Below are 15,085 nucleotides of genomic sequence, written 5' to 3'. Positions count from 1 at the left end.
TGATTGGCGGGATATGACTAGTGGTGTCCCCATGGATCTGTACTGGGGCCTCAGCTTTTCACCATATTTATCAATAAATTGGATGAAGGAATAGAGAGTTGTAGATCCAAGTTTCCAGATGACACTAAGTTATGAGGCACAGTAAGTTGTGTAGATGGGAGCAGAAAGTTACAAAGGGAAAGTTTAAGTGAATGGACAAACTGTGGCAGATGGAGTTCAATGTGGGGAAGTGTGAGATCATTCACTTTGGATGCAAAAAGGTAACATTGGAGTATTTTCTTAAAGTGAGAGACTGCGAATGGTGAAGGAGCAAAGGGATTTGGGTGTCCATGGACACAAATCACTAAATGCTAGTGCACAGATGCAAAAAGCAACCACAGACTAATGGCCTTTATCTCCAGTGTTGGAATACAAAGGGAAGGAAGTGATGCTTCAGTTCTACAGAGCCTTGGTCAGAGCCCATCTGGAGTACTGATCCTCACCAAGGATATATTGGCCTTGGAGGGGGGACAGTGCAGATTCACCAGAATGATACTGGGCATTGAAGTGTTCAATTATGAGGACCGGTTGCATAAACTTGGTTTTGCATTCCTTTCAGTTTAGAAGTTTGAAGGGTGATCTGATCCAGGGATTTAAAATGATAAAGGGATTCGAAGTGGTAGAAACAGAAACTATTTTCTCTGGTGGGGGAATCCAGAACAAGAGGACATAACCTTAAATTTAGAGCTAGGGCGTCTCGGATTGAAATCAGGAAGCTCTTTTTCACACAAGGAGAGTGGAAACCTGCTCAGGCTGATTGAACTGGACCCTGTGATATAATAGAATTTTATGTCCTGTCAGACTTGGATATCTTGAAGATCTATCTTTTAAAAAGGTGGAGGAGCTCAGTACGAAGATGTATTCCACTCACGTCGTCATACATCCTCCAACTGTTTCTTTTATCATCGAGATATGAAGGTCAAAAACACTGTGTTTAAAAGAAAGCTGATTTATTTGACACTTGTACAGAATACTAAACTTCAGCCCAGTTAAAGGGGGTCATTAACATCAGAAACAAACTCCAACTGTCAGAATGAACGTGGTTTAGTCCTGGATACAGCAATAACAGCAGAATCCAACTCCTGCAGTCAAATGTGAACCCGCTGGTGACTCAGCAGGAGGGATGACTGAGTGAATCCCATCCCACACACGGAACAGGTGATCGGAATCTCCTCAATGTGAATACGTTCATGTCTCATCAGATCCCATGTTCTTTTAAAGCTCTTCTCACAGTTAGAACATTTAAAGGGTCTCTTATCAGTGTGAACAAGTTGGTGTTCAATGAGGCCGGATGAACAAGTGAATTCCTTCCCACACACAGAGCAGGTGAATGGCCTCTCCCCAGTGTGAACTCGTTGGTGTGTCAGCAGGGTGGATGACTGAGTGAAGCTCTTCCCACACACGGAGCAGGTGAACGGCCTCTCCCCAGTGTGAACTCGCTGGTGTGTCAGCAGGGTGGATGACTGAGCGAATCCCTTCCCGCACAGGGAGCAGGTGAATGGCCTCTCCCCGATGTGAACTTGCTGATGTCTCAGGAGGTGGGATGATCGAGTGAATCGCTTCCCACACACAGAGCAGGTGAACGGCATCTCCCCAGTGTGGACTCGCTGGTGTGTCAGTAGGCTGGATGACCGAGTAAATCCCTTCCCACACACGGAGCAGATGAACGGCCTCTCCCCAGTGTGAGTACGTTGGTGTGTCAGCAGATCACTTTTTCTTTTAAAGCTCTTCTCACAGACAGAACATTTAAAAAGACACTATCAGTGTGAACAAGTTGATGTTCAATGAGGTGGGAAGATTGAGTGAATCCGCTCCCACACACGGAGCAGGTGAACGGCCTCTCCCCAGTGTGAATTCGCTGGTGTGTCAGCAGGTTGGATGACTGAATGAATCCCTTCCCACACACGGAGCAGGTGAACGACCTCTCCCCACTGTGAATGCGTTGGTGTGTCAGCAGATCACTTTTTCTTTTAAAGCTCTTCTCACAGGCAGAACATTAAAAAAGTCTCTTATCAGTGTGAACAAGTTCATGTTCAATGAGGTGGGATGACTGAGTGAATCCCTTCCCACACACGGAGCAGGTGAACGGCCTCTCCCCAGTGTGTCTGTGTCGATGAGTTTCCAGCCGGGACGAGTAACTGAATCCCCTCCCACAGTCCCCACATTTCCACGGTTTCTCCATGGTGCGGGCGTCCTCGTGTCTCTCCAGGTTGGACGACCAGTTCAAGTCTCGTCTGCAAAGAGAACATTTGTCTGGTTTCTCCCCACTGTGAATGGTACGATGTTTTTTCAGGCTGTGTAACTGGTTAAATTTCTTTCCACAGTCAGTGCACTGGAACACTCTCATTCGGGTGTGTGTGTCTCGCTGCTATTCCAGTCACAGTGATGTTTGAAATCTTTTCCCACGGATGGAACAGATCAACATTTCTCCTATATTTTAAGGCCGATAATCTTCAGGGGCTGGTGAATAGAGTGACTGTCAGATCTTGACGTGATGTTTGGTTTGAGTTTCTCGTCTGCAAATCCTCCCCTTCTAATACCCTGTAAAAGGAGATAACAAAAGTCCTCACTGTGAATACGGGATTGAAATTCAGAACAGGCAATTCTAGTTTCTATGGAACATTCTACCCGCTCGCTCATTCCCACAGACTGTAAATCCCCGTCCCGCACACTCACCCTCCTCCATCTGCTGAAACGCAAACCCATCGCATCACTTGCAACAATTTTCCTTCTATTTAATTTTTCTGTCTTGAAGATCCCGACTCGGACTGGTTTCAGTTCTACACTCACTGGTTCCATTCCCTCTCCTCCACTGAAGTTGCTTGCTCTGGCTAGGTTCAGTTCTACATTCACTGCTCCCAACTCTCTCTTCCCCTGAATGTGCTGACTCTGGTTGGATTCAGTTCTACACTCACTGGTTCCCCTCTCCTCTCCTGAAGATGTTCACTCTTGCTGTGTGTATATGGTCTGCCCCTCATTTCGACACTATGTCCCTCCCTACAGCTGCCTGTAAGCAGTCCATATGTAATACCTCCCAAATTTGGCGACGGAATCACCCTGACCAGTCACCATTTCTCCTTCATTTAAAGACTATCCCTGACCTATCACAATTTCTCCTTTATTTGCTGACACTCACTGACCAGTCACCATTTCACTTTCATTTACAGACACTCCCTGATCAAACACCATTTCTCCTTCATTAATAGACGCTCCCTGGCCCATCACTATTTCTTCTTCATTTGTAGACAATACCTGACATGACAACATTTCTCCTGCATTCACAGACACTCCCGGACCAATCACCGTTCCTCCTTCATTGACAGACACTCCTTGACCAGTTACTATTTCTCCTTCATTAACAAACGCTGCCTGACAAGTCACCATTTCTCCATCATTTACAGACTCTGCCTGAACTGTCACAATTTCTCCGTCATTTACAGACTCTGCCTGAACTGTCACCATTTCTCCGTCATTTATAGATAGTCCCTATCCCGTCACCATTTTTCCTTCATTTATAGACACTCCATGACCTGTCACCATGTCCTCTCCCATTTATAGATACTCCCTTACCAGGTGCCATTTCACCTGCATTTATATACACTCCCTGACCCGTCAGCATTCCTCCTTCATTTATAGACACGCCCTGACCTGTCACCATTTCGATTTCATTTATAGACACTCCCTAACCAGACACTATTTTTCCTTCATTTACAGACACTCCATAATCAGGCAATTTTTCCTTCATTTGCAGACACTCCCTGACTGATCACCATTTATTCTTCATTTACAGACATTCACTGACCTGACCCCATTTCTCTTTCATTGATAGACACTCCCTGATAATTCACTGTTTCTCCTTCATAGGCAGACACTTCCTCACCCGTCACCATTTATCCTTCATTTAGAGACAATCCCTGTCCAGTCACCATTTTTCCTTCATTTACAGACACTCCCTAACTAGTCAGCATTTCTCCTTCATTTACAGACACTCCCTGACCGTCTCCATTCTTCCTTCATTTATAGACACTCCCTGACCTGTCACCAGTTCTCCTTCATTGACAAACACTCCATGACCAGTCACCATTTATCCTTCATTTACGGACACTCCATGACCAGTCACCATTTCTCCTTCATTGACAGACGCTCCCTGACCGTCCCCATTTCTACTTCATTTACAGACACTCCCTGACCAGTCACCTGCTCTCACCGCATCTCCCTCCAGATGTCCGTTCACTTGTGAGCAAGGCCCTTGCCATCCACAATCTTATTGCGGATGGCTGCATTTAGGAACATAGGAACAGGAGTTGGCCATTCAGCCCCACGAGCCGGTTCCGCCATTCAATTAGATCATGGCTGATTTATATCTTAACTCTATCTACCCTCCTTGGCATAAGAATCCTTAATACTTTGGCCAAACTAAAATCTATCAAACTCAATTTTCAAATTTACAATTGACCCCCGGCCTCAACAGCTTTTTGGAGTGAAGAGAGTTCCAGATTTCCACTCCCCTTTGTGTGAAGAATTGCTTCCGGACATCACCCCTCAATGGCCGAGCTCTAATTTTAAGATGATTCCCCCTTGTTCTGGACTCTCCCACCAGAGGAAATAGTTTATCTCCATCTACTCTATCAAAACCTCTCATCATCTTAAACACCTCAATTAGATCAGTCCTTAATCTTGTATATTCAAGAGAATACAAGCCTCTACGCATCTGTGCTCATATTTACATAATTCATCGCCATAAATACAGGATAGAAATTCAGAACACACAGTTCTAGTTTCTCTGGAGCATTCTTTTCTCCCTTGCCCATCCTAAGCTGTGAATGGCCCGTCCCACACACTCTCCCTCCTTGCCCCTATTAAGCTGTGAATGCCCCTTCCCACACACTCTCCCTCCTTGCCCCGATTAATCTGTAAATCCCCCGTCCACACTCCCCCTCCTTGCTCCTATTAAGCTGTAAATCCCCCGTCCCACACACTCTCCCTCCTTGCCGCTATTGAGCTATAAATCCCCCGTCCCACACACTATCCCTTCTTGCCCCTGTTAAGCTATAAATCACCCGACCTACACTCTCCCTCCTTGCCATCATTAAGCTGTCAAACCCCTGTCCCACACTGTCCCCCCTTGCCCCTACTGGGATGTAAATCCCCCGTCCCACACACTATCCCTTCTTGCCCCTGTTAAGCTACAAATCACCCGACCTACACTCTCCCTCCTTGCCCCGATTAAGCTGTAAATCCCCCGTCCCACACTCTCCCTCCTTGCTCCTATTAAGCTGTAAATCCCCCGTCCCACGCACTCTCCCTCCTTTCCATCATTAAGCTGTAAAACCCCTGTCCCACACTCTCCCCCCTTGCCCCTACTGGGATGTAAATCCCCCGTCCCACACACTCTCCCTCCTTGCTCCTATTAAGCTTAAATCCCCCGTCCCACACACTCTCCCTCCTTGCCCCTATTAAGCTGTGAATTCCCCCGTCCCACACACTCTCCCTCCGTGACACGTCCTCGCTGTTTGAAATCCAGATTCATGGCAGGATCTATTTTTCCTCCTTTTCTCTCCTGAAGGTTCTGCGTGATGTTGGGTTTCGGCCCCAGTCACTGATTGCCCTCCAGTACCCGGCCAAGTGGTAATTCTGCACCTGTGAGCCTGTACAGCGAGCTGCCGGCATTTCAACCATTGGGAGCAGCACAGTCACCGTCCCTGGCTGATTCTGACCGGCAAAGCTGAGGCCAACGGGAGCAGATCAACAACAACCTGCATTTGCACTGAGCGGAGTCTCAGCAACACCGAGTGCGGCTCAGGCCCTGAATCAGAGCCGGGGGACCCGGGGGATCGGGCGGGCGGGGGTCCCGGGACTCCATTACACCCATCATCCAGCGCCTCCCCCGTCCTACCCGCCGCTTACCGGTTTCTTCTCCCGTTTCCACCGAGTCCGACTCGCGAACAAAGCAGCGATGAGTTCCCAGAATGCACGGCGGTCCTCGGGAGCATGCGCAGTCTGAGCGGAAAATCAGCACCTTGGAGAGATAGAGGGGTTTCTGGGGCGCGGGTATTGTGGGGCCTCCGGCCGCCATTAGTCGCAGTGCGTCGGTCACCGTTCATATTGCCCGCGTCGCGCACAGAACCCTTTCTCGAAATACAGACTGAGGAATTCAGAGCCGGTTTGCTAAACAGACACTGACCGTACAATGAGGAACAGTGTTTTTCAAACTTTTTTTTTCGTGACCCAGCGGAAGAAAAACACTTCCCCCAGGGACCCAAAACATATCATAGAATCATAGAATCATAGAAGTTACAACATGGAAACAGGCCCTTCGGCCCAACATGTCCATGTCGCCCAGTTTATACCACTAAGCTAGTCCCAATTGCCTGCACTTGGCCCATATCCCTCGATACCCATCTTCCCCATGTAACTGTCCAAATGCTTTTTAAAAGACAAAATTGTACCCGCCTCTACTACTGCCTCTGGCAGCTCGTTCCAGACACTCACCACCCTTTGAGTGAAAAAATTGCCCCTCTGGATCCTTTTGTATCTCTCCCCTCTCACCTTAAATCTGTGCCCCCTCGTTATAGACTCCCCTACCTTTGGGAAAAGATTTTGACTATCGACCTTATCTATGCCCCTCATTATTTTATAGACTTCTATAAGATCACCCCTTAACCTCCTACTCTCCAGGGAATAAAGTCCCAGTCTGTCTAACCTCTCCCTGTAAGTCAAACCATCAAGTCCCGGTAGCATCCTAGTGAATCTTTTCTGCACTCTTTCTAGTTTAATAATATCCTTTCTATAATAGGGTGACCAGAACTGTACACAGTACTCCAAGTGTGGCCTCACCAATGCCCTGTACAACTTCAACAAGACATCCCAACTCCTGCATTCAATGTTCTGACCAATGAAACCAAGCATGCTGAATGCCTTCTTCACCACCCTATCCACCTGTGACTCCACTTTCAAGGAGCTATGAATCTGTACTCCTAGATCTCTTTGTTCTATAACTCTCCCCAACGCCCTACCATTAACGGAGTAGGTCCTGGCCCGATTCGATCTACCAAAATGCATCACCTCACATTTATCTAAATTAAACTCCATCTGCCATTCATCGGCCCACTGGCCCAATTTATCAAGATCCCGTTGCAATCCTAGATAACCTTCTTCACTGTCCACAATGCCACCAATCTTGGTGTCATCTGCAAACTTACTAACCATGCCTCCTAAATTCTCATCCAAATCATTAATATAAATAACAAATAACAGCGGACCCAGCACCGATCCCTGAGGCACACCGCTGGACACAGGCATCCAGTTTGAAAAACAACCCTCGACAACCACCCTCTGTCTTCTGTCGTCAAGCCAATTTTGTATCCAATTGGCTACCTCACCTTGGATCCCATGAGATTTAACCTTATGTAACAACCTACCATGCGGTACCTTGTCAAATGCTTTGCTGAAGTCCATGTAGACCACGTCTACTGCACAGCCCTCATCTATCTTCTTGGTTACCCCTTCAAAAAACTCAATCAAATTCGTGAGACATGATTTTCCTCTCACAAAACCATGCTGACTGTTCCTAATTAGTCCCTGCCTCTCCAAATGCCTGTAGATTCTGTCCCTCAGAATACCCTCTAACAACTTACCCACTACAGATGTCAGGCTCACTGGTCTGTAGTTCCCAGGCTTTTCCCTGCCGCCCTTCTTAAACAAAGGCACAACATTTGCTACCCTCCAATCTTCAGGCACCTCACCTGTAGCGGTGGATGATTCAAATATCTCTGCTAGGGGACCCGCAATTTCCTCCCTAACCTCCCATAACGTCCTGGGATACATTTCATCAGGTCCCGGAGATTTATCTACCTTGATGCGCGTTAAGACTTCCAGCACCTCCCTCTCTGTAATATGTACACTCCTCAAGACATCACTATTTATTTCCCCAAGTTCCCTAACATCCATGCCTTTCTCAACCGTAAATACCGATGTGAAATATTCATTCAGGATCTCACCCATCTCTTGTGGTTCCGCACATAGATGACCTTGTTGATCCTTAAGAGGCCCTACTCTCTCCCTTGTTACCCTTTTGCCCTTTATGTATTTGTAGAAGCTCTTTGGATTCACCTTTGCCTGATCTGCCAAAGCAATCTCATATCCCCTTTTTGCCCTCCTGATTTCTCTCTTAACTCTACTCCGGCAATCTCTATACTCTTCAAGGGATCCACTTGATCCCAGCTGCCTATGCATGTCATATGCCTCCTTCTTATTTTTGACTAGTGCCTCAATCTCCCGAGTCATCCAAGGTTCCCTACTTCTACCAGCCTTGCCCTTCACTTTATAAGGAATGTGCTTACACTGAACCCTGGTTAACACACTTTTGAAAGCCTCCCACTTACCAGACGTCCCTTTGCCTGCCAACAGACTCTCCCAATCAACTTCTGAAAGTTCCTGTCTAATACCATCAAAATTGGCCTTTCCCCAATTTAGAATTTTAACTTTTGGGCCAGACCTATCCTTCTCCATAGCTATCTTAAAACTAATGGAATTATGATCACTGGTCCCAAAGTGATCCCTCACTAACACTTCTGTCACCTGCCCTTCCTTATTTCCCAAGAGGAGGTCAAGTTTTGCCCACTCTCTAGTCGGGCCATCCACAATAATATCTTCTGACTGGAGTTTTCATCAAATCCCAATAAAGGTCAATACATGCTCGCTCTTCACTTCACTTCAAGTAATAACTAAAATTAGACATCGACGTTCCTTGAAAATCATTTTAAATACAGTTTAAATACAATAATGAAACGGTCAGGTTGAGTTTCACTTATTTAACGTGGCGGGTGGGTCCGCCTGTTGTTCACGATCTCGTTCCAATCTGGATCACAAGATGAAAGCGCTCCACGCATATCAGGTGCACTGTTGAGTCGGTTTCCTTCTCTTGTTTTTAACTTTGTCAGAGTCGAAAATCCCAGTTCGCAGATGTAGGTTGTTTTGAACGGCAGCAACAACAGAACACTAATCTTACTCAACAGAGGATATTCTTTGAAAACACTGATCGAAAAACATGACAAACTGAATGACTTGTGGTGTGCTTTCAGTGTGCTTACAGGTGAGTCGCATCAGCTCGTTTTCTTGCTCAAGCATCAAGTTTAGCTTCATTATTTATTCAGGATTTTCGAAAGCAAAAGGATCTTTCAACCAACGCTTTTCCATCAAATTTTCAAATCCCTCTGCAGGGAAGTCGTGATCAAAATGGTCAGACAGAGCAGCGAGATGTAACTGTATGACACATTTCACTTCATTCCCTTTATCTTCCTCGATGCTGTTCTCTCCACCCCAGAGGTTGTGGATGTTCAGTCGTTTAATGTATTCAAGATTGAGTTTGATAGATTTTTGGACAAGGAAATCAAGGGATATGGGGATCGGGCAGTAAAGTGGTGTGGAGGTACAAAATCAGCCATGATCGATTGAATGGCGGAGCAGGCTCGAAGGGCCCTAAGGCCACCTACTGCTCATATTTCATCTGTTCTTATCCTGCCAGAGGTGCGGTGCCCAGAACTGAATACAATACTTTAAATGAGGTCTAACCAGAGCTCCGTATAACTGTGACATAAATTCCACTCCTTTTTATTCCGGATCCCTTGAGATAAAAATCAAAATTCCATTACCATTTTAACTTTTTTTTGCATTTTTAGTGAATTCTGCATTTGGTCCACAAATCTCTCTCCTCCCCCACAGTTCCTAACTTCTCCGCATTTAGAAAATACTCTGATCTATCTTTTTATGGTCCAAATTGGATGACCTCACGCTTCCCCACGTTGAACTCCATCTGCCACAGTTTTGCCCACTCACTTAATCTGTCAATTTCCCTTTGCAACTTTCTGCTCCAATCTATAATGTTAATTGTGCCACCTAACTTAGTGTCATCAGCACACTTGGATACAAGGCTCTCTACATAAGAACGTAAGAAATAGGAGCAGGAGTAGGCCATACGGCCCCACGAGCCATCTCTGCCATTCAATCAGATCAGGGCTGATCTTCGACCTCAACTCCACTTTCGCACCCGATCCCCATATCCATTGATTCCCCGAGATTCCAATAATCTATCGATCTCAGCTTTGAATATACTCAACGACTGAGCATCCACAGCCCTCAGGGGTAGAGAATTCCAAAGATTCATAACCCTTTGAGTGCAGAAATTTTTCTCATATCGGTCCTAAATGGCCGACTCCTTATCTTGTGACTATGAGCTCCAGTTCTTGACTCTCCAGCGAGGGGAATCAGCCTCTCAGCATCTACCCTGTCAAGCCGTCTAAGAATGTTATACATTTCAATGAGATCACCTCTCATTCTTCTATCTCCACAGAATATAGGCCAATTTTACACAATATTTCCTCATACTGCAATTGCAGCAAGATCTCCTTAATCTTATATTTCAAAACCCTTACAATAAAGGCTACCATTTCATTTGCCATCCTCACTCTCATTAGACACTTTGCAGCTCACTATTTCCAGCATGTTTTTCCTCTATTCCTTCTATAGGGAAAATAAATAAAGGCTGAAATCATTTTACTAAACCTACACTCGTTTATGTTTTGGAAACAATATCCAACTGAACTGCATCAAATTCAATACTTAAGAGTTTCTGAAGGAAATAAACTAATGAGAACACTTAATTGCGATGGCCGGGAATCGAACCCGAATCAATTTCTTGGAAGGCAACTATGCTCACCACTATACCACCATCGCTGACCATCCATCATCATAAAATAGTTGTTAAACATCACACCCTGAACAGACACCGCAAGCGGTTGGATTTTGTTCTTCATTTGAACCGGTTTCCGACTGACCATTTCTCGCTCTTTTGTAGTTCACGTCTCCGCCCAGTAGATGTCGCAAACCCCCCAACCAATGGAAATTACACACTATCCAGTAATCCTTCACGTTTTTCGGCCGCATCACCCATTTCGTGAGGTTAAATAATTACATTAAATGATTACGGAGACCGGACTACCAGCTGGGCACGACTGGCTGCTTAATATTCAAGTCTATAAGATCTTTAGAAAGGACAGAGAAGTTGGGAAAGGAGGGAGACCAGCAATATTGCTAAAGGACAATATTACAGCAGTTGAAAGATAGAATATCAGTGAGGGTGAGCGGGCAGTGTAAACACTCTGAGAGAGACCCACTACAAATGCCCCCACTGTACTCCTCCAGAAGGTATAAGAAGGGCGAGAGCAGGAGAGTTCTTTATTCTGCATTAACGTATTTGTGAGATTGTGGAAATGTCTGGAAGAGGAAAAACCGGCGTTAAAGCTCGGGCCAAGGCCAAGCCTCGCTCATCCCGGGCCGGTACTGTAGTTCCCTGTGGGCCGTGTTCACTTGCTCCTGCGAAAGTGGAAATCCGCTGAATGTGGGTGCCGGAGCCCCGGTCTATCTGGCTTTTGTGCTCGAGTATCTGACGGCTGAAATCCTCGAGCTGGCCGCCAACGTAGCCCACGACAACACGAAGACCCGCATCATCCCCAGACACCTGCAGCTGGCCATCCACAACGACGAGGAGCTCAACAAGCTGCTGGGACGGGTGACCATCGCTCAGGGTGTCGCCAGATATCCAGGCCGTGCTGCTGCCGAAGAAAACCAGCATTGTCAGCTCCAAGAGCAAGTAAAGCGGCAAAGATTTAATCTGATATCCCAAAGGACAGGACCAACCTTATTGAAATCTTTGAAGAAGGAACAGAAATTGAATACAAGTTTAAAGCATTAGATTAAATATATTTGGATTTTCCGAAGGCCTTCGATAAGGTTTCGCGTTGTAGACTCATGGCTAATTTCAGAGCACGTGGAGTCAGGGGACAGGTGGTAGAATGGATCGTAAGCTGGCGACAAAGCAGAAAAACGAGAATAGAGGTTAAGAGTCGCTACTCAGACTGGCAAAAGGTGGGAAGTGATGTTCCAGTTGCTGGGACTACTGTTCTTCACAATTTACATTGACAATTTGGAAACGGGAATCAGAAGTACAATTTCAAAATGTGTCGACGACTCCAAATTGGGGGATGTATTTAATACAAAGGAAGAATGTAGCAAATTGCAAGAGGACATTAATAAACTTGCAGAATGGAGAATAAGGAGGTCACACACTGCTTGGATAATAGGAGTCTAAACGGGATAGAGGAGCAAAGGGATCTAGGGGTACAGATATAAAAATTACAAGAACTAGCGACGCTGCTCAATAAGGTCATAAAAGACAAATCAAACACTAAGATTCATTTCGAGAGGGATAGATTTGAAAACAAAGAAGTTATGTTAAAATTGTATGGGACCTTGGTTAGACCACACTTGGAGTATTGTGCACAGTTCTGGTCTCCATGTTATAGAAAGGACGGAGAGGGATTGGAGAAGGTGCAAAAAAGATTCACAAAGGTGATACCAGAAATGAGAGGATATTCTTATCAGGAAATGTTGAACAGGCTGGGGCTCATTTCACTAGAAAAGAGAAGGCTGAGGGTTGACCTGATAGAAGTCCACAGGATAATGATCAGGTTTGAAAGGGGAGACGCAGGGAAAATGATTCCACTTGTGGGGAGTCCAACACTTCAGGTAATAAATATAAAATAATCGCTAATAAATCCAATTGGGAATTCAGGAGAAACTGCTTTACCCAAAGATTGGGAAGAATGTGGAACTCGCTACCCAAGGAGTCGTTGAGGAAAATAACATAGGGGCATTTAAGGGGAAGATAGAGAAGGACATGAGGGAGAAAGGAATAGAAGGGTGTTGTGATAGAGTTAGATGAAGTAAGGAAGGAGGAGGCTCACGTGGAGCATGAACACCGTCACAGACTAATTCGGCCGAATGGCCTGTTTCTGTACCTTGGTTTCGATGTAACTCGATGCAAAGGCTCATGTTCAGATCCACCCACTGAATGTGTAAAAAGACTGGTTACTGACTGAAGGAGACGCTGATATCATGCGACCAGTGTTACTTTGAGCTTCTTTTGTCTTGGTGTAGACGACATTGGGTATTAATGGGACTGGAGTCGGGGCACCGACCAAAGTCCGGTACTTTAAACGGTGACTTATGAACCCCAGCCCACACATCACCAGATTTCTTGTATTTATTTAAAATAGTTGCCATGCTGGGCTCGTAAGGCATCACCAGAACTGTTCGACGAACCTTTCTACATCTGTGGGATTCAGCGCTTCGCTCCGTTTCTGTTATATTTTGTTGGATTATTTAAATAACGCATCAAACACACTGGGGAATCACTGAAATGTAACTCTGTACAGAAACAAATGACAGTGAATTACCTGGTGCCCAGGAGATTTGAAACATTACTCGCCTTTCGTCTTGTTGACTTGTCAACCGTGTTTCGAGTCCAACTACCCGCGTTGCTTCCATGTAAGGGATTAAACAGAGAGGGCGGGAGTGGAGGAGAAAGAGTGACAGACAGAGCAGAGAGCGGCCTCTGATCTTCCAGCTCCACCTCCAGCTTTCTCCACCCGCCAATTTCAAACAGTTTATCGATATTAGAACCGAAACACAGCGCTCTGGACAAACTCTTACATACTCGGACTTCATATTCAAGGATTTCCAGAAACCCGCAGCTTTTAAATAAGCCCCGTTACAATTAACAGTCAGTAATATTCCTGCCTAAATACAGTCCCTTCTATAACAAGTCAACCCGCCTCCTTCCATTTCAGTCCCAGACTCCCCCGATTCTATCTCCCCACACATCCCCTCCCGGACGGGTTCAGCAGTTTACAAACACTTTATTCTAGCTGATTTCGAGAATCTCTTGTGTTGGGGTTTGACTTGAGACGCGATGTTTCTCCGCTAGTGGTACCGTCTCACAGAGACTCTCACCCTGAATCTGTGAAAAAGAAATGTCCATGAACTGGGACTGAAGCCGAACACATCCCCGGTTACACTGCGGCCCGGCCCGGAGAACCCATTCTCTCTGTTTTATGTCAGACAGTATCCCACCTTCATGTCCAGCACTACAGAGAGACAAACACACACTGACAATCGTACACTTCCTATCAGTGTGTTCATATCAAGCTCAATAGCATCATCCCACATTCATATACAGCACCAGAGAGAGACAGAGAGAGGGAGACAGGGAGACAGACACGGTGAGAGAGAACACGGAGAGACAAAGTGCCACAGTATCAGTTGCAGACTAACCTGTAAAGTTTCGTTTAATCCAGAAATATCCAATTGGAGAGACAAAAGATGCAATCTCATCTCTCACTGATATTGTACCAGAGGCAGACACACTATTAATCCCACACACAGTTCAGAGAGTGACAAAAACAATGGGCCACATTTAACCCTCTCTTGCCTGTTGTACTTTATTCTGTTTTGCAGCTCAGGGACGTTCGGTATTACTCTCAGTAATCGAGAGTTTCAATCTGATTAAATTAATCTGGGACCGGTGCTGTCAGATATTAATCCGACACGATCCCAACAAACACATCGACTCACTCTTTCCTCCTTTTTTCTCCAGGATTGGTTTGAGAAATCCTCCCCCCGCCCCAGCTTCTTCCTCACGCGTCTGTTTTATCAGTAAAGAGTGCAAGAATGAATCAAAGCCATTTATCACCCGCCCACTTTATCTATGAAAGGCTCTTTACCATCAAAAGATTCCGAGAGAAACAGCAGGGATGGAAACATCTGGTTTAATAGTTAGAGATTGTAAAGTCAGTCTGGATTCCAGCGTTAGGCACTGGTGGAATCCCATCTGTTTTCCATTCTGGTGCCTGTTCCTGCACTGCCTGTGGACCCCATTCCCTCTGACCTTTCCCCCAGCCCCATTTCCTTTGCTCAGACTCTGAAAAATTCCAATTGGGGAAAGTTTCCATCGATTTTTGTATTGGGATTGAAACCAGATATCTGCGCATGCGCGGCTCAGCTCCGCCCCCAGCGCTGGTTGTTGGTGAACAGAAGAGCGCATGCGCGCTCCCCTCCCCCAGCTCGGCCTGTGGGCGCCATTCACTCAGTGAGCGGAAGAAGATGGTTTAAAACAGCCGGGAATGGAGAGATCACGGCCCCCGGGGGA

At 45.9% G+C, this 15,085-nt stretch overlaps 1 protein-coding gene across 1 annotated transcript; it reads right to left on the bottom strand.

Annotated features, from left to right (window-relative positions):
- Positions 1-972: 972 nt before the first annotated feature.
- On the bottom strand, positions 973-1,787 carry LOC137317935 (zinc finger protein 391-like; the record flags this gene model as incomplete). The annotated part of the gene is made up of 1 exon (XM_067980937.1): positions 973-1,787. A coding segment is annotated over one exon (660 nt), but the record flags the coding sequence as incomplete, so codon positions are not given.
- Between the last annotated feature and the right edge of the window lie 13,298 nt (positions 1,788-15,085).

This window comes from Heptranchias perlo, unplaced genomic scaffold, assembly GCF_035084215.1.
Source record: "Heptranchias perlo isolate sHepPer1 unplaced genomic scaffold, sHepPer1.hap1 HAP1_SCAFFOLD_64, whole genome shotgun sequence".
In the NCBI taxonomy this organism is placed as follows: Eukaryota; Metazoa; Chordata; class Chondrichthyes; order Hexanchiformes; family Hexanchidae; genus Heptranchias; species Heptranchias perlo.
This window is presented reverse-complemented; position numbering and strand designations above follow the sequence as displayed.